Source organism: Serinus canaria, chromosome 11, assembly GCF_022539315.1.
Source record: "Serinus canaria isolate serCan28SL12 chromosome 11, serCan2020, whole genome shotgun sequence".
NCBI lineage: Eukaryota > Metazoa > Chordata > Aves > Passeriformes > Fringillidae > Serinus > Serinus canaria.
The window spans coordinates 5,207,577-5,232,752 of NC_066325.1; the positions used below are offsets into that span (position 1 = coordinate 5,207,577).

The 25,176-nt window shown below is 41.2% G+C and overlaps 1 protein-coding gene across 1 annotated transcript in view; it reads left to right on the forward strand.

Annotated features, from left to right (window-relative positions):
* LOC103816792 (neural-cadherin-like) overlaps window positions 1-25,176 on the forward strand; it is a 61,297-nt gene that overhangs the window by 30,857 nt on the left and 5,264 nt on the right. Inside the window, exons 12-31 of the mRNA XM_050979047.1 lie at window positions 664-831; window positions 1,026-1,275; window positions 1,373-1,500; window positions 2,374-2,560; window positions 3,337-3,480; window positions 4,591-4,874; window positions 5,375-6,989; window positions 8,052-8,145; window positions 9,309-9,493; window positions 9,707-9,936; window positions 12,950-13,221; window positions 14,026-14,240; window positions 15,232-15,359; window positions 15,887-16,014; window positions 17,304-17,427; window positions 17,997-18,177; window positions 19,041-19,207; window positions 19,905-20,169; window positions 22,299-22,479; window positions 23,421-23,665. Of these exons, the coding sequence (XP_050835004.1) occupies window positions 664-831; window positions 1,026-1,275; window positions 1,373-1,500; window positions 2,374-2,560; window positions 3,337-3,480; window positions 4,591-4,874; window positions 5,375-6,989; window positions 8,052-8,145; window positions 9,309-9,493; window positions 9,707-9,936; window positions 12,950-13,221; window positions 14,026-14,240; window positions 15,232-15,359; window positions 15,887-16,014; window positions 17,304-17,427; window positions 17,997-18,177; window positions 19,041-19,207; window positions 19,905-20,169; window positions 22,299-22,479; window positions 23,421-23,665 (5,191 nt within the window). The remainder of the gene's footprint in view (window positions 1-663; window positions 832-1,025; window positions 1,276-1,372; window positions 1,501-2,373; window positions 2,561-3,336; window positions 3,481-4,590; window positions 4,875-5,374; window positions 6,990-8,051; window positions 8,146-9,308; window positions 9,494-9,706; window positions 9,937-12,949; window positions 13,222-14,025; window positions 14,241-15,231; window positions 15,360-15,886; window positions 16,015-17,303; window positions 17,428-17,996; window positions 18,178-19,040; window positions 19,208-19,904; window positions 20,170-22,298; window positions 22,480-23,420; window positions 23,666-25,176) is intronic.

The window sequence follows — 25,176 nt, forward strand, 5'->3', positions numbered from 1 at the left end:
GTCTTTATAGACAATGAGTCAAGACACAAACTTGAGTGGGAACAAGTGTGAAATTTTGGTCCTGATATAGATTCCCAAATTGACATATGTCAGTTGTGGTGCATTGAGCTCAGCTGTCCCTCAGGAAGGTGAAAGCATAATTCATTTAGTTATCTACAATTGATCAGTTCTTTTTCTAAATACCTACACAAGCAGTTGGATATTTTCAGGTTTTAAAACTGAACTATTGTTGTAGATGTCAGTCTTTAAATAGATACTTTCAATACTGAAATTGAACTTCTAAATAACTGACACACAAAAGTTTGATGAAGATGTATTTAGTGTATTTTCCTTAATGAATCTAAGAACCCTACAGACCTAATAACAAGAACTGTTAATAGGTAAACTTAAGAGCCCAGGGCCTTCACAAAGTGGGTTTTTTGGTTCTGTTTGGTTTTAAATTTTGTGTGACATTTGCTTAGGTTTATTGAGACATATAGCAAAATCTTCCAAATCTCTTAGATAAATAGAATTTTTCATCAAATTTATACCTAGTTCATATTTTGAGTTCATCTTCAGATCTTTTTCTTCTGTGAAGGTTAAGTGTACCTTTAATTGTATATATTAATTTATTTTGGGGGCCTGCTCAAAACCTTCTGTAATGAAACCTTTTTTACTGTTCAGAAGTCATCTATAATTCGAGAGATTACTGCTACTGATGGAGGCAACAGGAGCAGTAAAGTTGAACTTGCTGTAACTGTAACCAGTGCAAAAAACCAGCCTCCACAGTGGGAAAGAGACAGCTATGAGGTTGTTATTCCAGAGAATATGACACGGGATGCCTCGATTTTGGTAAGGTTGTTTGTCTGTCTCTAGCTCTCAGACTTCAGAGGAACTGAACATTGTTTATTTGCCTAAACAGTGAGCTTTTATAAGAGTTTCGTGTTTTGTAGCTGAGTATCTGGGAGAATGAAAACACAAAAGCTTTTAGAAATGTTGCTGTACTTGCAGAAGGGTTGATTACACACACTTTTTGAACTGTGCAGACAATCAAAGCAACTTCTCCCCTTGGAGATCCCCGTGTCACTTACAACCTGGAAGAGGGGCTTGTCCCAGAGACCAACATGCCAGTGCGTTTCTACCTGACTCCAAACAGACATGATGGCTCTGCTTCAATCCTGATAGCTGAGCCCCTGGATTATGAAACAACAAAGAGCTTTCAGCTGCGGGTGAGAGCACAGAACGTGGCTGCAGTTCCTCTGGCAGCATTCACCACGGTCCATGTTAATGTCACAGGTGTGTGAGCTGCTCAGTGATGGCACACTATAATCCTGCACTATTTCCCTTTAAAGTTTTTTAGTCTTCTCTCTGTGTGCTCTTTTTGATGTTCTAGATGTCAATGACAATGTCCCATTCTTCACTTCATCCATTTATGAAGCCTCAGTAACAGAGGGAGCTGATGCGGGGACATTTGTCACTCAGGTGTCTGCCACTGACCTCGACCTTGGTCAGCATGGTGAGGTAAGAAAGTGGGCACCTTCATCTCCCCTGCTGAAAGCTGTGGAATGACTTCTGCAGGACTAATGGCTAAATAGTCTGGAAATCTTCAACCTAGAAAAGGGATGACTAAGAAGGAAATGTAGAATGAAATAAAGTAGTTAATTACATGCTTCTCAGTGTTGCCAGGTGAAAAATGCAACTAAAACTAGTAGGTGTGAGGCAGACAGCAAAGAGGAAATATTTACACAGCCTGTAGCTTAGTTGAAATGCTTGCTGTAGATTTCCTTTGTGTGGAGAGTTCTAAATAGACCTAAAATGAGATTGGATAAATGGATGGAAGAAAAGCTATTTTAAAAGCTTCTGAGAGTTGGAAATCATTGGCAGTACTGCAAACTGAGTCCTTACAAAATTTGGCAAGTTAACATGCAAAGAGGATGTATTCCTTGCTGATTTGTTTAATCAGCAAGGAATAGGTACAAAAATAGATACATCTTTCGAAGAAGAGTGCAAACTCAAATCACACAACCATGCAGATAATAGAGGGTAGAAGATGGTCTGTGATCCTGAGCAGGTTCAAATGGAGCTCTCCTGTGGATGTTGTAGAAGTACTTGGGATCTTTAGCTGAGCTTTAGTGCTGCAGCACGAGCACTGTACCAACACATGCTAGTGAAATCAGGAGCTGATTAGACAAATTATTTTCCTTTACAGATCAGCAGTCAAGGAAGTTAATTGGCTTTAGACCAGATTGCTGAAGCTGCAGTTTTACCCAGTTTCCTTGGCCTGATCAAGTACTTGGACATGGGACAGTTCTTCCTCTCTTTAAGCACTATTCTAGTTGTGAACTATTCAACAACAGGAAAGTATATATTAACAACTTCTTTTCAATCCTGTAGATAACTTACTCCCTGTTACATGACAGTGGCAGAGACTACACCTGTTTCCGCTTGGACCCCCAGACAGGCTCCATTTACACCACCTCAGTGTTTGACAGAGAGGAGAAGGGCTCCTACCTTCTGGAAGTCAAGTCAGTGGATGGCTCTGAATCAGCTCGACCTGGAAAGCATGGGAAGCCAAACTCTGGTAAGAGACAGATGGCTGTGGTAAGTGTGATATTACTTGGATTGTGTCCGAAAACAGAAACTCTGAAATACAAGATTAAATGGTAATTTCCTTTGTTTTTCATGTCTTGTGGAAGAGTGCCTGCTGTTCTGATTTTGTGGTGGCTTTTTTACTGTTTAGCTGTGCAACACTTGCATCAGAGCTGGAAGATAAACTTTACATGATGATCAAGCAAGTTTTTTGTTCTGAAATAAAACCTATAGGCCTTCATATTTAGAGTTTAGAGAGTACTGACTAGCTGGTAAAGATGTGCCTGTTATCTGTAGCATGCAAATCTTTGGGCAGGGCAAGTGTTTCTCAAAGCTCTGCATATGTATGGTATTCAGTTAAAAGTAATTTTGAAGCAGGAATATGTAAGATAGAAAATCCTTTTCTCAATTGATCGCTCTGCTTTAATTAAAAGTTAAAATTTTGTAGCTTCAGGACAAAAAATTATGACTAAACACTGTACAACTGTCATATTAGACATCAATGACTCAATTATTCATGTAATATGTGTTTAAACAATGATGTATTGATGTAGTATGTCATGTAGTATGGTTAAACAATGGACATGTATTTGATCCCCAAGTGCTTTTGAGTAATGTTGGTATATAGGCTGTCCGCAGCCCTAAGGGTTTGTTCCTGTATTGTCTGCATATTTGTCCCCATTGAGCGTGCAGGCAGACAGGTGAGGGGATTGCAGCTGACACAAGTGCACAGCCGGGGCCTGAATGTGTGGCTCCTTGTCTCTGCAGACACGGCGTACGTGCGCGTGTCCGTCAGCGACGTGAACGACAACCAGCCCGTCTTCGCGCAGAGCGTCTACGAGGTGAGCGTGGACGAGGACCAGGATGTGGGATCCACCATCCTTACTGTCAGTGCTAACGATGAAGATGAAGGTAAAGCACTGCAATCCCCACAGCTCTGTCCAAAATATTAATCAGTTTCATTGATCTCAGCGCTCCAAGGCATAGTTGGTGGTGTGAGAAAGGGAAATGTCTTTCTGTCCCCAGATTTTAAAACTTCTTTAAGTATGCACTGCTCAGGCATGAACGTCAGTTCATAACTGTGAGCTGTGAGGCACAATCTCTTATTTCAGGAGGCATGCAGTAATGTGGGATGATAGGAGATAATTTCTGCGCCCGCAGATACAAATTTTTTATAGATCAGATCATTTTCTTACAAATGAGTGCCAGTAAAAATGTCCTGGTTAACTAGAATAAGTCAGACCTGATTTCAGTGAGATTCATTTGCTTTCTGTATGATGGGCAGTATAGTTTGTGTTTGCTTTGTTTGTTTGTATGTTTCATTTGAATCTAGACTTCCTAAATGCACAGGATGAATTTTAGCTACACTGTTTTATCCAAAAATCAGCCAGAAATTCGGCCCATAACCATGTAAAAGTACATAACCAATGCTTATAAAAGAGAGAGAGATCAGTAAATGCTTCCATCTTTTGACCCTGGAGCACTGCTAATTCAGCTTCACTGTATAGTGAAACACTGCCTTTTTTGTTGTTGCGCAAGTCCCAAGGACTGTTCTCTGTGTCTTTGTGAAATGCAAGGTAATCTTGACTGCACTGGATTCCTCCCACTCTGTAGGAGGCTGAGGCAAATGTGGTTAAGATGTACTGCAGAAGGGTTTACTTACTCAAGGTACTTTTAGTTTGGGACTTAGGCTGCCTGTAAATTTGCTCCATAGTGTTAGACAGGGGACCTGGTGTGATATATGGCTATGGATATATGCCACTTCATTTCTGCCCTTCTAAATAAAGTTAAAACAGAATTATTACTTGATTGCATAGACACATTTTGTAGAGACAAGCTACAGTTGGACACAGAACTGAAAATGCTGCTAAGTTATCTGACATAGCTGCATGTTTTACAAGACCAAAGAAATGATAAAATAAAAATAATACCACTAGTCAGTTATTGAGTGATTTGTACTTCATCTCACCATCAGTCTACTTCAAGAAATGTGTGTTTTCTGACACTGTTGGTAATTGACAGGAACAAATGCTAAGCTACGCTATCAGATCACAGCTGGAAACACAGGAGGGGTGCTGGATGTAGATCCAGAAACAGGAGCCATTTTCATTGCCCAGCCACTGGACTATGAAGAAACAAAAATGTATGAGATCCACTTGTTGGCCTCTGATGGGAAGTGGGAGGATTATGCAGTTGTCATCATCAACATCATGAACAAAAATGATGAGGCTCCAGTTTTTTCCATCAATGAATACTATGGAAGTATAATTGAGGAACTGGATTCATTGCCAGTCTTCGTACTTCAGGTAGTGTATGCAGTTCCACAGGTTATAATGCTTCAATGAAAGAGCACAGATTACTGTGGTACAATTATGTTAAAAATAACTCAGCACATAGATATTAATGATGTTTATTTTGACTAAGTTTTTTTTATCACTGAAGAGAAGAAATGGACTTTTGTGAAAAAAAATACAGGGATAGTAAGTAGGATAAACAGGATTTGTTAATCCTGAAAAGCAAATAATAGACAATTTAAAGTAGCTATCAGAATGTAATATTTAAATTACCTGTATGAATATGAAGAATATAATATTATTTTAGTACTTAAATTGTTAACATTGTTAAAAATGCATATTTGCCCTCCCTGAATCATCCCTGGATTTGCTGTTCCCTGGCATGCACATGTTCTTACCATGTCATATGCTTTTGTTTGAACTCCTTTAGACTGGACCAGCATATAGGATGTGATGAAATCACTGTGCATTTCATGCTTTCTATGTTTGGGTTTTTTTCAAAACTATTGTAGGTTATGGCCAGTGATCCTGATAGTGGTGTTGATGGAGGAGATTTGAGATACTCCTTGCATGGGTATGGTGCAGGTGACATTTTCACAATAGATGAGAAAACAGGCAGCATTTACTCCCACAAGAAGCTGGACCGGGAAGAGAGAGCCCTGTGGAGGTTCATTGTGTTGGCCACTGATGAAGGTGGAGGAGGACTGACAGGCTTTGCTGATGTGATCATCAACGTGTGGGATGTAAACGACAATGCACCCACGTTCACCTGCATGCCTGATGACTGCAATGGGAATGTCTTTGAAAACTCTCCTGCAGACACCTTAGTCATGGAAATGGCTGCAGTGGATCGTGATGACCCAAACGTTGGTGTGAATGCTGTCCTGACATACAGGATAACAGAGAATGTGAAGAATGAGTTTGGTACTGACATGTTTAATATCAATCCCAGTACTGGGACCATCCACGTGGCAGGGGGACTGCTAGACAGGGAGAGGACTGAAAGTTACTTCCTTACTGTTGAAGCAAGAGATGGAGGAGGGCTAACAGGAACTGGCACTGCCACTGTCTGGGTTGCAGATGTCAATGATAATGTTCCCAAATTCACAAAGAAGCTGTGGCAGGCAGCAATTCCTGAGAACAGTGCCATTGACTCAGAAGTCCTGCAGGTGTGTGCTACAGATGCAGACGTTGGGGAAAATGCAGACTTAATGTTCAGTATCATTGGGGGAGACCCAGATGAGAAGTTCTATATTGAGAATGACAAAGAATGGCAATGTGGCACTGTTCGACTGAAAAAAAAGTTGGATTTTGAGAATGCCCGGGAAAGACAGTTTAATCTTACTATTACTGTGGAAGATCTGGATTTTTCTAGTGTTGCAGTATGCCTGATTGAAGTTGAAGACTCAAATGACCACAGCCCAGCTTTCCTTTCTCAGTTTATTCAGACAAACCCTGTATTTGAAGATGTGCCTGTAGGCACTACAGTAACCACAGTGAGGGCTACAGACAAGGACTCTGATTTGAATGGGAAGATTATCTATTCTATAAAGTCGGATTCAGACCCTTTGAGACAGTTTGTGGTAGACCAGTTTGGTCACGTGGTTGTGGCAAGTGCCCTTGATCGTGAAGCCATTCAGAAATACGCTTTAATTGTACAAGCTGCAGATCAGGGGACGCCTGCCCGCACTGGAAGTGTTACAGTTTTAATTGACTTGCTTGATATTAATGACAATGGACCAAGGTTTGAAGCACCATACATGCCTGTAGTTTGGGAAAATACATTGAAGCCTGAAATAGTGCATATGAACCATACCTCAAAGCTGCTTCATGCGTTTGATCCGGACACTGAGGAAAACGGGCCACCCTTTACCTTTTCATTGCCACCAGAATATCAAAATTCCTTGGACTTTTCTCTTACTGACAACAGAAATAACACAGCAACCATAACAGCACTGAGGTCCTTTGACAGAGAAAAGCAGAAGGTGTTTCACCTGCCAATAGTTATAACAGATAGTGGGATTCCAGTTCTGAGCTCCACAAGCACCCTGACTATAACAGTTGGTGATGAGAACGACAACTGCCATGAGTCTGGCCACAAGGAGGTCTATGTGTACAGTTACAGAGGTAAGTGCTAGCTGGATGTGAGATCAGATTCTGGATGTTAGATCAGATTCATGAAATAACAAAGTTTTACACTTAATTTATTTCTTGCAGTCTGTTAATCTATTTCTTTAATGGTTTACATACTTCAAAACTGCAGTTCTTGTTCTGTAAACGACTAAGTAAAGTGGAGTAAATGAAATACATTTGTTAAACTCAGACCTTAGTGTGTAAAAGATTATCTACCAAAGAACAGTTAGCTGCAAACAGGTATATATTGAACTTGCAGAAAAAGCACTATCTTTATAAACCCATAAAACCTATTTTCCATTAATGAATGTTCACCTACAGAATGAATTTTGCAGTTGCAATTTCTGAGTTTAGTATGCCTAAATAACAAAAAAGATGTGACCAGATCAAACTGTAGAAATGAGAGAATGAAGCATCCAGGTTGGCTTGGCTCCAGATTTGAACCTTAAAAATCTCCCATGTTGCTGAACTTGGACTGTGGATTTCGAAAGTCTCCTTCCCTGGATTTGTTCCTCTTGGTGTTTTAGAAAAATTGATTGGATATTCCACTTCTGTGCCAGCCTCCAAGGGCCTGCAAAAATCACAAAGACCTGGCCCAGCTTGGTGTCTTCCTGTCCTTTTCCTTTTCCCAGCATGTCCTCCTCTCCCAGCTGTACCCCATAAGATGGTCTCCCTCTTTTGCTGGGTCCTACTTTGTGTGCTCTTCAAAATAATAGAGTAGCAATGAAACATTTGGAATTAACTCCTGATGTGGTGATTTTTAATTTTTCTTTTGTCAGAGTTTTTTAGAGAGTTGTATTTATGTATGATTCTGGTGTTGTTTTATGCTATTTCCAGCTTTTCTTCTTTCATGTGGCGTCTCCACTGTGCTCACATTGCCAGAACTGGCAGAAATCATATGACAGGCTATGCATTGTTTTAAGACTCTTGGATGATAACCATCACTAAATTGAGCAGGAGTCTGAAAATAATAAATGCAGTAATGAATGTCACAGAATATAAAGTGCACTGAAAAGCAAAAATTAAATGCAGATTTATTATAATTTATCTCAACAGGAAAATGGTCAACAACAGTGCTTGGGGAAGTGTTTGCACCAGATCAGGATGACTGGGACAATAAAACATTTCTCTCTGAAGGAAAACTGCTCAAGTGAGGATTGTATTTCTGTCAAAATGACTAATATTTATGCTTCTGTAATTATTTTCTCCCCATGTATTTCTCTGTGTTCAGGATGTGCATAAAGCCAGGGTTATTGAGTGTATTAAGGGATGTTCCTTTCGAATACTCTTTTTCTTTTTTACTTGGGTTACTAGGTATTAAGACATTATTGCATTAAATATTTTTTCCAAGACAATGCAGGATCACACCATGATGTTGATTTTTAGTCATAGTTAATTTACTTTAGAATGTGCATTCTGTAAGCTCCAATTTAAAAGTAGACAGGGTCCTAACGCTTGCTTTCAGATGTTAGGGTTGATGGAATACAAATCCTCAATTTAAAAGCAAAGAATGGAGTAATTTCATCAAAAGTGGAAGGGAATTTGGTGCTCTCCTTTGATGGCTAAATTTACAATTGCATGTGAAAACCATGACTCAGATTAGTGGAGGTTTTTTTCTGTTAATTGAAATGTTGAATTGGGCCCTTAATTCCTACTTAGATATTATTTGTTCATATCATAAAGTGAGATGGTTTTTGGCATAACTGTATGCTGTCTGAAAGGGAAAAATGGATGTGAAAGTGCATTTTAGTCTGTGCTATGAATAAAAGTTTAAAAGCTTTATGTAGCCCAGAATTAAAGATTTTCTGTCCATCAGCAGCCCCTGGGCCTGTTTCCATGCTAAGAGGTCACTGTTCCATAATAATGGTCATGGAATATCTCCATAATTGCTGATTACTGGCCCTTTGAGGTGTCCAATGAAGATGCTGTGAGAGATTTTATACAGACTTACCCTGTTCCAGATATAGGTGTGAGAACCTGGAATGATCAGTGTGGGTTTGTTTTTACCCCTTTTACTGATCTCAGAGGCTTGCCCATGGTGACTGTGCTGAACCACCTGGCTCAACTGCACATTGCTTTTGTTCAAATCTGGGAAAGGCTGAGTGGCAGAAACATCTCTTTTTAAGATCTGCAGATTGTAATTTCTCAGTTAAGGTGGCTGATCTGCCTTTCTGAGGTTGTTGGCTAATTCCCATAAGTTTTGGCCCTATAACCTTCACAGTAACATGTAAGGCCTTCTGAATGGTGTTAATGAATCAAGTGAACCCTCAACTTTGATTTGTTAAGATTTCCTAATTGAAGGTTTCTGTCTAGATCTTTCAGATTAAATCAGAGGACTGGGTCTTTGCTGATGGTGGATAACACTCCTCAGGGAATATACAACTTAAGAGTTAGAGTTTCTGATGGAGTTTGTCCTGATGTTATATCAACAGTACAAATCCATGTCAGAGACCTGGACAATGAAGCCATACAAAACTCAGCCACTGTGCGTTTCTCAGGTTGGTTTTATTTGCTGGTGGGAGTTTAGATCAGCTGCTTCTCTAACTGAATGTTTACGTGGTGTAGGTATTATTACATCAATACTTGATTTGCTTATCACTGTAGGCTACTTTCTGGTATGTTTCCGTATTGTTAAATAAGAAATAAATTGAGAAGCTAACCTGTGAGCTCCCAGGTGTTCAGGTTTATCTATTTTTGAATCCCCTGACCAGGTGTTACAGCAGAGGAGTTCATAAGGAGAGATGAACATGGCAAAACAAGACATGGCGAGTTCAAGGAGTTCCTTGCAAAGCTTTTACCTGCAAAGCTGAGTGATGTGATTGTCTTCAGTGTGATGGGCAGGGATGGAAAACACACAGATGTGAGATTTGCAGTCCGTGCTGGCTCGGCCTATTACAGACCTGAGAAACTGCATGCAGAGATGGCAGCGTTCAAAACTGAGGTTGGTTCTCACCTGTGGAACTCGGCCAAACACTGAGTTTGGAGGGTGTACATCCCAAACCTCAGTGGAAAACCACACTGCATCTACAGATAAGGGTTTTATTGCTTCACTCAGGACAAAAACAAATGTTTAATTCAAGCTTTCTCCCTTCTTTTTTGTGCCATACATACTGGTATGGTGTGGTTGTACTAACTTCTGGTTCAATGAATAGTCACTGGAGGGCTGCAGAAAAATGGGTCATGGTAGATACTGTGTTTTCTCCAGTCAGTGTTTCATTGTGTCATCCCCAAATCCCCACATCAGCTTGTGTTTAGACACTTAGAGTGGAGGCTTGATGGAGAAATTCTGCAGTACAAAGAGGTGACACTTAGAGGAAAAGTCCTGCTGGAAGGAATGTGTGGCTTAGGGAACAGTTGCAACAGGTAAATGAGATGGAGACGACCAATCCTGTGGTTGCATTTATCTCACCAAAGGACAGCTTCAAATACAAAGTGACACCCTCCCCCAGCTTCTTTTACTAGGTCAGGGGGAATATTTTTTTGGCTGGAAGATGTTTTCCTCCCCTTCCTGGTGTTCCCTAACTGTCCTGATCTCTGACTCAGTTACAGACACAGTCTGTCTTGGCCGCAGCTGGATTTTTCTGTAGCCCTGCACAAAGATAAAGTGACACTGTTCAGCTTTTCACTTGCCCTGGCCATATTTGGGTTTATTATATGGTACATCATATGGATGATTTTTCTGAAGAGAAAACAGCACTTTTAATTTGTGTGAATATGGTGGAGTCTGCCTGAGTCTGGGAACCAAACAGGGCTGTCTTAACTTACTACCTGCCTCCTTCTTGGTGTATCTTGAATGGCTCTGTGGATTATGAGATCCTTCAGAGTGACCAAATAGGGAATGCCAGAGACAGAAAGTATTCATGAAGGGGACTGATTGCTTCTTTTGCATATTTATTGAATTACTGCTACAATAAGATAGAAAATCGTATAGATTTCAAATATTCTCTGCCATAATACATGACACCTGAATTCATCAAAGTGGTAACAAGGGGATTGCTTCACGTATTTTAATGAAAAAATATGTTTTTGTTAATTATATACCACCTTTCAATATTTAATGAATAGCTCTAGTGAGTAATCACCAATAGTTTACAGAAAACCAATCATAGCTGAAGAATTCCTCCTGTAGTTTTTCTATGTGTAAACCTATAAATATAGAAAATAAGTAATTAGCACTGGAATTATTCATTGAATTTCTACATAAATAATATGTCTGCATTACCTCCTGGGGATATAGTTTTACAACAGCAATTTTTATTTAGCAGAAAAATAATCCATCCTAATACTTTAAAGGAGCCAGGGTTGTTTTTATGCAGTTTTTCAATAACAGTATTACATGGATGTCTAAATGTGCATTACAGACTCTCCAGTGATGGTGATAAACGTGGGCAGCAGACACAGACCTGCATTGACTGGATGCATCATGTCATTACAAAGTATACCCTGTGCCTTTGGAGGCAGGGCATCAATGCATGTTATGATATTTGAGAATATAGAGACAAAGGATTATAAAGATCAAAGTTCTTACAGTGGTGAACTGAGATGACTACACAAATGAGAGAAAAATAGGAGCACTTTATTATTTATGTATTTGTTTTGATCTTTTCAAAGCTTATTTTTAAGATATTTGTCATATGTTTTGCCATTTGGGAAAAAACCCTCCACTTTAAAGCTCCAGTGTTGTTAGTTTTACATTTACATACCTCATTCATTTGTGTACCACTGTGAGAGCAGTGAGGTCTTTTTGCCTCACTCACCCAAACTCAGGTTTGGGTACTAAATACACATTTCAGTGTGTTTGAATCACCAAATACAGATCAAATTCTGAAGCTTTAAAACAGACACCTGTTCAAAATTCCCAAATAAGTGGAAGGAACAAACTGTGATAATTTAGGAGTGCAGGCTGAAGGACAAAAAGCCAGGACTAATGGCAGCTCTGTTCTGGCCTCACACTGTGAGCAGCTCCCTCCCTCCCTCCCTCCCTCCCTCCCCCTCTCTCCCTCTCTCCCTCCCTCTCTCCCTCCTCCCTCCCTCCCTCCCTCCCTCCCTCCCTCCCCCTCCCTCCGCCCTCCTCCCTCCTCCCTCCCTCCCTCCCTCCCTCCCTCCCTCCTCCCCCCTCCCAGTGTTTCCTTGCTCCATTTGGAATGGAAGTTGTGGTCTCAGAGTCACTATTCCTACATTACCAGACCTGTGGTTACACTGAGGCTCCTTTTATTTGGTACTTGGGCTTTCACGTGCAAGCCAAATTAACAATAAAACCAGAGAACTAGCAAAGATAATTGTATTTTAGGATACAGTATCCAGTATGCTGAACTGACTGTGTTTTGTTGCAGACAACTTGACATGAAATGTAAATTTATGGGGTACAAATCATTAGAGTAAGTCCAAGTTGCTACAAAGTTGTCTTGTCAGGTCACTATCTGTGGACATGATTGTTGAAAGCAGCTCAGCTCTGCATTTTGCTGTGTCTGTATCCTTTTGTGTGAGAGAATGTAAGGAATAATATCTGGGTGTTATTGCTGAGGAAGGATTTATCCTGGCTTGAGCTGAAACATTCCTATTGAGGTTGAAGTGCAGAGAGGTATGATGCAGATGCTACAGCTCTGAAGAATGTCACTGCTCTCAGACCTTTGGTCCTTGGAAGTAATGTTATTAGACCAGTACAGATGGTCTAATAATGGTCTTGGAAATAATGTTATTAGACCAGTACAGATTCAACACGTTCACACTCAATCGTGTCAGTGATTAAGTTTTTAGGAAATGTTGCTGCTGTAATTTTTTAATGAAATGTTTCCTGAATTTTTCAAATTATTTTTCTTGCCTATACAAACAGGAATGTTACTAAGTAATGCTCAAGAAACTAAACACTGCATAAAGTCTCTGATGGCTTTGATTTTTCAGAATTGAGGTAAAAGCCTTCATTAGGATAACAGCAGTGCTGTCTTTTCTCTTAGATGCAGTCAGCTCTGCAACTGAACATTTCCCAGATCGATGTAGACGAGTGCAGGAGTGCCAACTGCACTGAGGGCTGTACAAACCACCTGAGTGTGAGTGACATCCCCACAGTGATGGACACGGGGAGCGTGTCCTTCGTGTCCCTGAGCACCTCCAGCCTCGGGCTCTGCTCCTGCTCCGCGCGCGATCGCCTGCACCAGCCCTGCTCCTCGTACAGCCACAGCCCCTGCCTCAACGGGGGCCTTTGTGTCGACACCCTGAACGGCTACAGGTGAGCAAACCTGCTCTGCACAGTATTTCTGCCCTCTGCTTTTAAGGTGTTGAGTGGTGCTTACAGGGTACCTGCCTGAAATAATCATAAATGTACTTCTGACTGGAGGAGAAGCAAAAAAGCCCCACATGTGCATTGGGGTGTACCCCAAGGCAACAGGGGCTTCCTGATGGCCCTGGTAGGGCTGTGGTCCCAAAAAGTGCATGAGCAACAAAGAAAACCCTGGGGAACACATAATTAACACTTGTCATTTGTTAAGACCATCTAAATTCAGGATGAAGGTATGTGTGCCCTGTTTTTTTTCTCTTTTCCAGCAGAGTAATGATAAAAGTGAGTATCAATGGTAGCAGCAGGGATGTAGGAGTGAATTATAGTTCAAACAATGGGTAATAAGGAGGCTAAAAAGCATTAGATTGTAAACTTGCTTTATTATAGCATCACCTGGCATGCAGCAGTATTCCCTTAGTGAAATGAATTCCAGCTAGGAATTAACCTCCCAAAGTTTACTCTGTAATGAATTGATGTTTGATGTTCTGTGTTATTTAGGAAAAAAGTTTGTTGTTCTCTAAAACTTGGCTTCAAAAATACTTTTTTTTTTTTAAGGGAGTTAGTATAAGGAACAAAGATACTGTATACTCTTGGAGCATTTTAATAATTGCCAAACACACCTAAGATTCCACTAAAATCTTTGTTTTGCTGATTTTTTAACTGTGATTTAAGTTCTGCATTTGCTGCATGTAAAACCAAAAAAAAAAGATGAACATGGGGGAATTTTGACTATTTCTTTTGTTTATGGTCTTTCAGATGTCTTTGTCCTGCTTCCTTTCATGGACCAGACTGCCAGCAGACTAAGCACAGTTTCCATGGAAATGGTTATGCATGGTTTCGTCCCATCAGACCTTGTTCTGAAAGCTCACTCTCTCTAGAGTTTATTACTGTGGTTCCAGATGGACTTTTACTGTATAGTGGCCCTTTATCAAATCCAGAACCTGGGAGCACAGAAAACTTCATTGCAATAGGTACTTCTGCAAAAGGGTGTGGAAATATTAGATGTCTTTTGGGAATGGATTGTTTGTGACCAGTGTAACAATCAGACTATGGATTCTGTCTTTCCACTTAATCAAGTAATTTATTTTGTGGTGTAAAAACATTTTGAAGTATTTCCTAACAAGTCTTTGATGTCTATTTTTGTAGCCTGCACCTTTGGCTTTGGGTTCATCACAGAGTTGTAGAAATGAAGGGGAAAGCAAAACAGATTGATATAGAAATAAAAAAACTGACCTGACAAGAAAAACTGTAGTGCTATAAAGGAATTTAGGTGCTTTGAAGATAGGTATTACATGAGTAGTGCAGTGTTAGTTGCATGTCATTCTTATCTAGTTTGGTGAGCAAAGAAATCCACTTAAACTCCCTTTGGTCTTGGGGCAATTTTGCAGTTTTTTTTAACTGGCAATGATGTGATGGGTGAATCCAGCCCCACCTGCCATTGTGGGAAGATTCATCTACAAGTAGAACTCAGTGCTTTATGTTGACGCATATTTAAAAGGTTACTGCTGTTTATTTTTTGTGAATTAACACACAAGATGAACAGTATGGTTGGCATTTTATATTCTCCTGATTAATTGAAAGGTAATGTGGTTGAATAGTTAATAATTTACCTCTTTTTTAGCCTTGCTTTGCAGTTACTTGTAAATTTGAGTAGAAGATGGGGAATAAGAAACCTGCATATATTAATTGTTGTAGAGCATCATAAAATTACAGATTGCTTCTCAGGAATTAGTTTCAGTGTTTTGACAGAGAAGTGGAATAATCTAAAGTGTATAAGTAAATAATATACTGAATGAGTACTTCTGCTTAATAGAAGACATAGGGTATAATTCTAGTTTTTTCTGTAGTGACCTCCCTGTATGTGACTAGCTATAACCGTTAAATCAGTACAGTCAATAACTGCTGAGATACCAAAAGTGACATTTTGTAGCTGAGTTTAATTTCTTGTTCTTGTTGTATTAGAGCTGTCTAGTGGTGTTCCTGTGCTGAAGATGAGCCATGGCTCAGGTTCTGTGGTGCTGCAGTTTCCAAGTCACCTGAATGTAGCAGACAAGAAGTGGCATCGACTGGAAGTCAGAACCAATGGTCAGGTCAGCTACTGGATTATTTTTTTCACATCAGAATATTAATATTTCTAAAAATATTTCCCTGTGCAGATACAGTAGGGTGGAAAGAACAGCCTTTCAATAAAGACCAGACAGTAGGTATTGTCCTAACTGCTTCTGTAGTTTTGATGAGTAATAAAAATTTTGGGACAACCTCATTGTGAATTCCACATCCACTGATGTTGTAATCCATATTCTGTTATCTTTACCTTTTCTGAGCTCTGCTGCAGCACATGTAGAATGTGGCCACTGTGTCCATTACTTATGAACAAAAAATAGATGTTTATTTACTTGCAAATGCAGTTACAGGTCTTGTGTATGTGGTTAAAATTCTCAGAAGCACAAATAAAGTTGAGAAGTTCCTACTTCTGCTGAGTGGTTCCATTTTGGCTCTACTGGTTATTGCAAGATGAACAGAGCAGGGAACACCCCGGCCCTTTTGGGATGATAGTTGCAGGAAGTAGAAGCTGAGGCTGGGTGCAGCAGGGCCAGCTCAGGTGTGTGTTGTGCAGGCTGTCAGCTTCACTCTGGACCGGTGCAGCGCCGCCGTGCTCTCCGAGATCGAAGGCGTTGGCCGCTGGCTGTCCACCGAAGATCGCACAGACTGTGAAGTCCTGGGCTCTGTTCCACGGGGAGCAAGGTACATTCCTGGAGGTTCCCTGATGGGCACTTCATTCTAGGGCCTGTGAACATTTGACCTGTTAGACTGAAGCTGAATTATTGATGGCTAGGAGCAAAAAAAGCATTTCCTCTTTTCTTAGGCCTTCTAGACCAAGCCTGGACCTCAAAGAACTAAAAAAAATTAAGGAACCAGTCCTCCACTGAGTACTGTGGCAGTACTAACTGGCAACCCCAAAACTCTGTGGCTATTACTGGAGCTTGTGTGGGCCCCGTGCCCCACCCTCCATCCACAGGACTTTTCTCTGTTTGTCAAATCACTGTGAGCCTGCTCCTTAAAACCTCATAAATTTAGGCCAGTTGACATCAGAATCCTGGGTGCAGTTGGTGCCCCACAGTGCAGGGTGGACAAGGAGCAGCTGGGTACAGTCCAGAGAAGAGCAATGACTGATTAGCTCACCTTGAGAGTAAGAATCAAGAATGAAGGAATTGAAGTCAGTTAACAGAAAGAAGGAAAACTAAGGAGAGAGATAAGTCTCAGTGTGTATAAAAGAATGGTACAAAGAGGATTTAGACAATCTCTTCTGTACAGGGCCTACGGTTACAGTGAGAAATATTCAGGTTATATTTTAGGGAAACCTTTGTACTAACAAAGATACTTCAGCTGTGGAATAGATAGTCCAAGCAAGCATTCTGATGAGCACTGGGATCAAGCCTTGTCCACAGCTGCATGGAGCTCTCCTGTCATGAAAGGAGCACAAAGAAAGGGAAAAATATAAGGACAAGTAAAAACCAAAGAAATTACTTGATAACTCTGGGAAAAAGAAAGTATGAGGAGTAAAATGCATGAAGTTCTTTGACTTGGATAGATGATTGGGAGACAGTGCAGAGCTTGGACATATTCACCATGCATTTTAAACCACCTGGATCCAATTTTTAGATTTCTGAGTTTTGTCATACACAGAACAGCCTTTGTTATAGTATTCCTACAGCATAGGATGTCTGTGTACACACAGAGCACTTGAAAAAGAATATGGTGTCTAGAATATCGCAGCTGTTTCTGACTTGAATGCAAACATACCCAAAACGTAATAGTGTCCTGCAGTTGAACTTCCAGCAGGTTTCACTGTCATGTTTAAAAAAATACCCTTTATTTTAAAGGGCTTTATTTCAGAGAGAGAAGATAAAGTAGTTGCATTCTACTGTTATGTTATAAAGCTAGTGTTATTTGGAAAAGCAGTGTATTTATTTATCTGCCTATGTTTGAAGGTAGATACTCATATATTTTTATTATTGATATGATTTTTAAAGGTATTTGAATGTGAACCATGTTCTCCAGCTGGGTGGTGTGAAAGAGTCCATACCATACTCCTACCCACAATTACTACACAAGCATTTTTCTGGTTGCTTGCGCAATTTCATCTTGGATACTCAGGTAGGAGCAGAGTAATGCTTGCTTTAGCAGAGAAGAAAGCTTCTTTATTCAACTTTTGGGAGATTTGTATTACACATGAAACTTCTGGTTCCATTAATGTATTCAATGCCCACAAGCACCAGTGTAAAATTCAAGAAAATTCTGGGTTTTTCTGTAATAATTAGAATAAGTACCTAGAAAAGTTATTTCTCAATAGAATGAGATGTATTAATGAGGCAGGAACTGTGTTTGTTTATGCCCTGTTTCATGCAGCTGTTTTCCAAGCTTCTTTGTGCATTCAGGGAACTTGTGAATGGCAATTGTATAATGGTATATTTATACCACCTGTCTGCTTTGTTAGGCAGTATTAGGGGGGTTTTTTTTGTTTTTGTTTTTGTAGTCAGTTGACTTTATTCAAAGGCAAAATATGCTCTTGATAAAATCAGCTGAAGCCTGAATGTCAAAAAGCAAACTTAGTAACTTAAGCAATGCAGATGAGAAGCAGACAGTGAAGTGGTGCAGCTATTTCTGTTTAAAAATGAAATATGTTTCTCAAATACTATTTTTGTGTCATGTATTGTCTCTTGAAGGTATACGACCTTCAGTCTCCTGCAGAGTCCCTGAACAGCTTCCCTGGCTGCACCCTGACGGATGGGAGCTGTGAGACCATGGGATCTTCCTCCTGTGGTACCCATGGGAGGTGCCTTGGGGACTGGGGCTCGTTTGCGTGTCACTGTTTGCCAGGCTACCACGGCTATCGATGCGATAAAGGTGAGCCCTGCTTTTCTGTTTCATTAGTGTAGGCTGCTAAATTATACTGTACAGGAAACTTCAAATATTTGCAGGTAATGATTGTTGAGGTGGTTTTACATTACATTATGTAAAGCCATGTTGCAGTGTAGTTGCCTGTGATTGTTAACAACTTCTTTTCTAATTCCCTTTGAGAAACTGCTTTCTCAGTACAGGATCATTTCTTTAAACCTTAGGGTGTTTGTGCAATGACTGTATAATGACACGGCTGCATGACAAAAAATGTGTGAAAAACACATTTTATTTTGTTACAGTTGCTTGATTTGCATCTGTTTACACTTTCAGAAATATCTAATAACCTAAAAACTATGAGTGTGCCAGTACCACTTTCTGTGAAGAATTAGAACCATGCAACTGGAATTAGAAATCACTGCTTCTTTGGTGTCAGGAAGAGACTCTGCTGGCTTAAGGATCTATGCTTTGGGAATAGTACGATTTTTAGCTCTCAGAGAGAGCAGCAGAAAGACAATTATAAAATAGCAGGTTGTGAAATTTGATTGTGGTACTTGGTCTGCAGGCTCTTCTCCTGGTCAGAGGTACTGCTTCCCTGCTGTCACCCTATGTGAGCATTGTAAGGAGAAGCATTAGCAGGATTAAGCTGGGTGGGAGAACAGCTCTTTACAGGGGAAAATGAAGTGTGAGAGTAACTGGAGAAGCTGTGGAAATAAGTACAGGAGTATGTCCCAAAGGACAAATTGTCTCACAGATCCATGCTGTGCATCGCAATTATTTCCTTCTACTTTCAGCTGTTAGTATGACATTAAGGGCAATAGCAAGGTTTCCCTCTCCTCAGGAGATGGTTTAAAGGTGTCTCTCCCTTGCAGTGGCCAAGGAGTACAGGTTTGAGGCAGGCAGCCACATCCGCTACCAGCTGCCTGTCAGTGTGTCTGCGCGCAGGACGCTGCTGCAGGCCCTGGTGCGCACGCGGCAGCCCGACGGCGTCATCGCCACCGTGCTGTCCCGGGCCAGGGACGAGCACATCACCCTGCAGGTGAGGGCTCCCACTCACACTGACAGTGACACCACAGCCACACACAGCTCAGAGAAACACTCCCTTAGCGGATGGAAACAGGACAAAAGTCTTATGCTGAGCACCAAGAGTCTGGGATTTGTTTTATGGATCAATACATCTGATCCTTTACTCGAGATATTGACCACTCAGCTGTGGTATCCCACTGGGCTTTGATGCCCACATCAATACAGGTTCTATACAGAATAGGATGAATAGGGTGTCCTTTTGAACCATGTGGCCAGTTCTGTGTAGTTCAGACTCTGCCAAGCAAGGTGCCTGTGGCAGTTCTAATGATGTCATGCTCTCAGAGTGACAACCTTCTCATTTTATACCCACCGCTGAACAAATCACTTCTTCAGCCATGTTGGTTTGAGCTGTCACTGTAGCTGTGATACACCAGACTCTCAACTATTAGAAGAACCCCATACATTTATGCAAGAGAGATCAGGGTAAAATTACTCCTAAGGTGACTTAGATACTACTGTGAGTATATTCCTACTACATTTAGGTTGCCTAATTCAGTAGCACCTGCAGTATTTTTGTATTACACCAAAATGTGCAGTGTAAACATACCCTAAATTTAAGAAAGTGCTTTAAGATTGAAGTTACAGGTCAATACAAAATGCTAGGCAATGACTTTTCTTTTCTTTCTTGCTATTTGTTAATTATCCACAAGGTTGTTAAAGGACTCTTAGTGGTCTCATACAATCTGGGTGATGGAAACTATTCTGTGAGCCTTCCCTCCTACCACATTGATAATGGTGAGTGGCATCACATCACACTGGAGAGAAATGAGAATGAATTTACTCTTCGCCTTTATGAAGGAGGTGGCAAGAGAGAGATTACTAAAGCAGCAGGAATATACAAAGAGATTGTCATTGACCCCAGCAGCTTGGTCCTTGGAAACACCTACCCATTCAATCAAAACAGGAGTTTTCAAGGTAGGAATTCTCTGTCTCACTGTTCATAATATGGACCTGTAAAAATAAAAAAATAGTGCAGGAAACTTTCTTGTTTATGTAGAGCCCAAAGTACAGAGATTTCCTGCATGACACTTTGCAACAGGAATGGATAAGCTGTTCTGACCTGAAGGTACAGCAGGGAATCACCTGCAAATACACTTGGCTACTGGACCTGGAACAGTGATGGTCACCTCTTGCCTTGGCTGCACAGTTGGTACCTGGAGATCCAGAAGCTTCTCCCAGATAGACTGTGCATGGCTCCCTGCCTTGGATAGGCAGAGCTGGTTCAGTGCATGGTTCTGTCCAGTCCATTTGGCAGCTTTCCTTCCCTCCCAAACACATCTGTTCCTATGCTAAAAGGAATTTTTCCATTTTATATTTGCATTGCATAGCACCCACCAATAAACCCTGGTTTATTACCTTGATATTACTGGATTTTACACTCAGTCAACGCATTAACTAAAATTAGAAATGGTTTATTGAATTAGAGCTAAAAATCGGAATTTTTAGCAACTGAGTGGATAAAGTCACAGTGTGTGTTAAAAGCAAATCAGTTTCCAGCGTGGAAACTGAGTAATTCCACAAAGGAGAAATATAAAGGACTGGAAGTTTGGGATATCCATGGCAGCTCTTTACCCTGAGCTCAGCTGGAAGTTTGGCCTTTGCTTAAACCCTCAATGTAAGTAAAGCAAAACAGCTTTTATTGCCAACGAACACACATCACTGCTGGCTAAAGCTGCCTGGTGTCTATAGGTCACCTCTCTCCCATGCCCTTCACCTCTTAAATCAGGTCCCAGCAAATCCATTCAAAGCAAGTTGGTCATCTTTTCACCACACAAAAGTCCTTCAGTGAGTAATACAAAAGTGCCTGGAGAGAAATTAGGTAGAGCAATAATTTACAACTTAAGTGTATCACAAATTATTTAGAAAAAGATTGTTTTCTATTGCTTTACTAGAAGTATTCCAATAAATAAAGTTTATGATATGAATTAGGGAGCCTATTTTGAATTTTTTATTTATGGAAGTAATAGCGTTTGTTTTTAAGTAAATAAAGAAGTCAAATGGTTGCAGGAGGATCATTTTAATTAGGATTATTAATGTTGCTGCTAAGTAGCTGAAACTTTAAGGACTTCAAAGTCATAAAACGTACTTAATTAATCAAAGTGTATGTTTTCATGCTGAGGCATCTTGTGCATACAAAGTTAATGTCACACATCTTCAGTACACATTTTCTCTCCTTGTTTGAAGATTCTCTCCCCATTATTTGTAGTTTGCTCTTCATACTATAAAGGTAAACCATAAGTTAGAATTTAAAAACAGCCAAACACAATTTTTACTGGTATATCAAAGAATAGAACAGGTTATCCACATGTAACAGATTCTCCACAATATTTGGACTTTTCTGTGGCAATCACAGTGGAGGGGGGTACATATTCCACTGACAACCTTAGGGGAATAGAGGCCATGTCCTGGTTTAACCCCATCCAGCCTCCAGCCCCTCAAAGCCTCTCACTCACTCACTGCCAGTGGGACCAGGGAGGGAGTCATGAGGGTAAAAGCTTGAAAAGCCCTGGGTTCAGATAAAGACAGTTTAATAGCAAAGCAAAAGCCATGCACACAAGCACAGCAAAGCATGGAATGAACTCCCTGCTTTCCACAGGCAGGCAGGTGTTCAGCACCTCAGGAGAGAGGGGCCACAGCCCATGGAAAGGGTACCTGGGATGACAAACTCCTTCTCTCCAAACATCTCCCCTTCCTCCTTCTTCCCCTCACTGCATAAACAGCTCCATGATATCAGCCCTGTGTTCAGCACAGATCCAAACATAGCCCCACACCAGCCCCTGCAAAGAGAATTTGGTCTATTCCAGCCAAAACCACCTCAGACCTGCAGCAGCACTTGATTCTCATGGAAAACACTGGCAATCTTGATCTAAAACTTCAGTCCAAAAATTGAGGACAAAGCTATGAGGGTTTAAGTGAATTCAGTCCTGGATTTAGACTTTGATAGCCTCTGTCCTTTGTTAAGCATAAACTACCAAATCTTACAGCTGCTTCAAATGATTCTTACTGAATGGTTTTTAAAACTGTCTCTTTGTGCCTTGCTGTAGGATGTATGAAGGATGTCAGATTTAACAGCTACAGAATCCCTCTGGACACTCATGGGAAGGAGCTGGTGTCAATACTGAGTGCCCAAGGCATCAAAGAAGGCTGTTCTTCAGAGGCCTGTAGGAATAACCCCTGCAACCAGGAATTTATTTGTATTGATTTGTGGATGATGCATGAATGCAGGTAATTGGTGGAAATAGAAGCACAAAACCCTTCAGAAGGAGGTGGGAAAGGGTGGATGTTGAAGTGTGCAGCTTGAAGGCTGGCACTGGCAGTCTCATCAAATCCTGAAACCATAGTGGCACACAGCTGGACACCTGCACAGCGAGCAGGTTACTGTGTCCTTAGAGACATCAACACAGCTAATGTAAATCAGCCTGGCTCCAGGGATTGTGGAGCAAGTTCAGCTGTCTGTGTAATGGAAAACATTTAAAAAGCAGCAGCAAATCCAGAATGCTTGTAAACCCTGGAACAAGGACAGCAGCAGGGTGTGTGAGCTGGAGTGGCACAGTTCCCTGGCTGTGCGGTGAAACTTGTTTGTTGTGCAGTGTCAATGCTTTCTCTTGTGAAGGTCTGATTTCTTGCACTGCCCCAGGCTGTTGCCTCTGTTCCCTCCTAGGCTCCTCCAGCTTTAGGAACAGCACACTATTGAGCTCAGATTCCTGTGCTTGTGGCTGGGGTCAGGACAACCCTAATTCCTGTTGGTTGTGGTGTGCAAATGAACACTTACAGCTTAATGTTTGTACAATTCTCCTGACTGCCACTGTCCACACAAATGGAGTTCTCTAACTCTGGAAACTCAAATAACATAGCACAGCTTGTCCTGTCTAGCTAGAACTGCAGAGGCCAACCCAGCTGGTTGTCACAAAGATGATCTTGCAGAAGGTAGTGGAAATACCTGAATTCTGATAGCTTCAGATATAAGGGTCTGAAGTTGTGGAGCTCATGCTATGGCTGCCTCAGGACAGGCTACAACCTGTCATGATTTCACATAACTTACTCCCAGTAGCTGCTTTGGAAACCATGCAAAAAGTGTCACCAGAGTGTGTTTTATATCCTCAGTGCTGCCTGTCAGGGCTGTTTCCTCCCAGACTAACGGTGCCATTCTGCCCTGCTGTGTGCAGCTGCCCTGCAGGACACATGATCCTGGAGAACGCCTCAGGCCGGCAGTGTGTGTACACAGCGTGCGCCGAGCGGCCCTGCAACTACGGCACCTGCGTGTCCCTGTCCCCCAGCACCTTCCAGTGCCTCTGCCCCGACGGCTACAGCGGGCGCCACTGCGAGATCACCCTGGCCATCTTCCACAAGGACACAGGCCTCAGCTTCACCTCCCTCTTTGCCATCTGCGTCTGTTTCCTGGCACTCCTAGGTAGCTACGGCAACTACGTCTTGTATTACCTGTGGTGAGGCACGTGTCCACCTGTCCTGAGCAGCCATCGCCTCATCTCCTGCCGAAAACTCCCCAGGGAGACTCAAGTCTGCCTTCGTTCTTTTGCCCTGGTCCCATCACTGATTTCTCATCCCTCTGTGCATCCATCGCTAAGTGAATCAACACTTGTGAGCTATGGAAGGTCTCTGCAGTTTTGTTTTCTTCACATTTTCACGTCATTGCTGAGGAACTGTTCAGATGCATAATTGGAAGCAAATGCCATTAAACAGAAAGAGTGAAAATTGCTATCAGATAAGCATTGTTTAAAATACTGCTGAGTATGAAACAGATTTTTCAGTCTAGGAGAAACTTCATGTCTGATAGGAATATGCTGGTCAGGCAGGAGCAGACTTTGCATCTTGCCAGTTGTGTCCCAGCTCCTAAACAGCGGATTTTGTCTTCCTCAGCCATTTTCAGGCTTAGGTATTGGATCTAAAGGGGAAAACCAGAGGGATGTTACTAGTGAGGAAGGATCACATCTTGGAGTATTTTTTGTTCATTCAAATGTTATGGAAGTTATCCTGAGTAAAGACATGGGATTTTTCTCCTGTCTGTTAGCATTAAGGCAGTTTTGTTCAGAAGTTGTAGTAGGAGTATGGAAATACCATAGTTTTCCCGAACTCTGCTAGATACTATGTTTGCCATGCAAATATGAGCAGCAAATTTGTGGGAAGCTAAATGGTATTGCAGCTCTTGGAATCCCAGATAGCTTAGGTTGATAATAGATCTCTATGTTAAAGGAGTGCAGTGCATGATCTCTGTGTACCCCAGTTTCCGTCCCAAGGTCATTTAGATGCTGCTCTACAGAATTGCTGCCATGTAGATATTCTGTAACAGATTCTAGGTTCTTTAGTTCACTGCACTGCTAATTTATGATACTCAATGCTTTGAGGTCTTACTCTGAGCTTTTATTGATTTTTATAGAGTTGGTAGCACAGTGATACACAAGTCTCTTCTCACAGAGTGTTCGCTATCTGATGTTGAAGCTTGTCAGTTGTGTAAATGCACTCCAGCATTTAAGAAAAATGTTTAAATTAATGAATGCTAAGGCAAAATGTGCCTGATTCTTGTTTTCTAGTAAAACATCTAAAAGTAATTTCCTCTTCTGTCTTGTGTCTTCTTGTGTTTCATTTGTGTTTAATTGTGTCTGTTACTGTCACTATGTTATTTCTTTCTTTGTCCCTCTCTGTAATGCATTTTCTGTGACAAAGTTCAATTCCACACAGGACAGAGACAGGTCAGAGACACCACTTGGTCTTTAACCAACTTTGAGTTGAGCTTTAAAGGGGGTTGCAAAATGCTCTTTAAAGACTTTTCTTTTTCTGTGCTTGCTGTTCACCACACTGGACAGTGCAAACCAGGCATTTGCTGGGAAGCCCAGAGTGCAGCCGTGCTGGCCCTGCTGTGCACTGGGGTTAGTGGTGCCTGCATCACCTGTTCTCTGCTCCTGT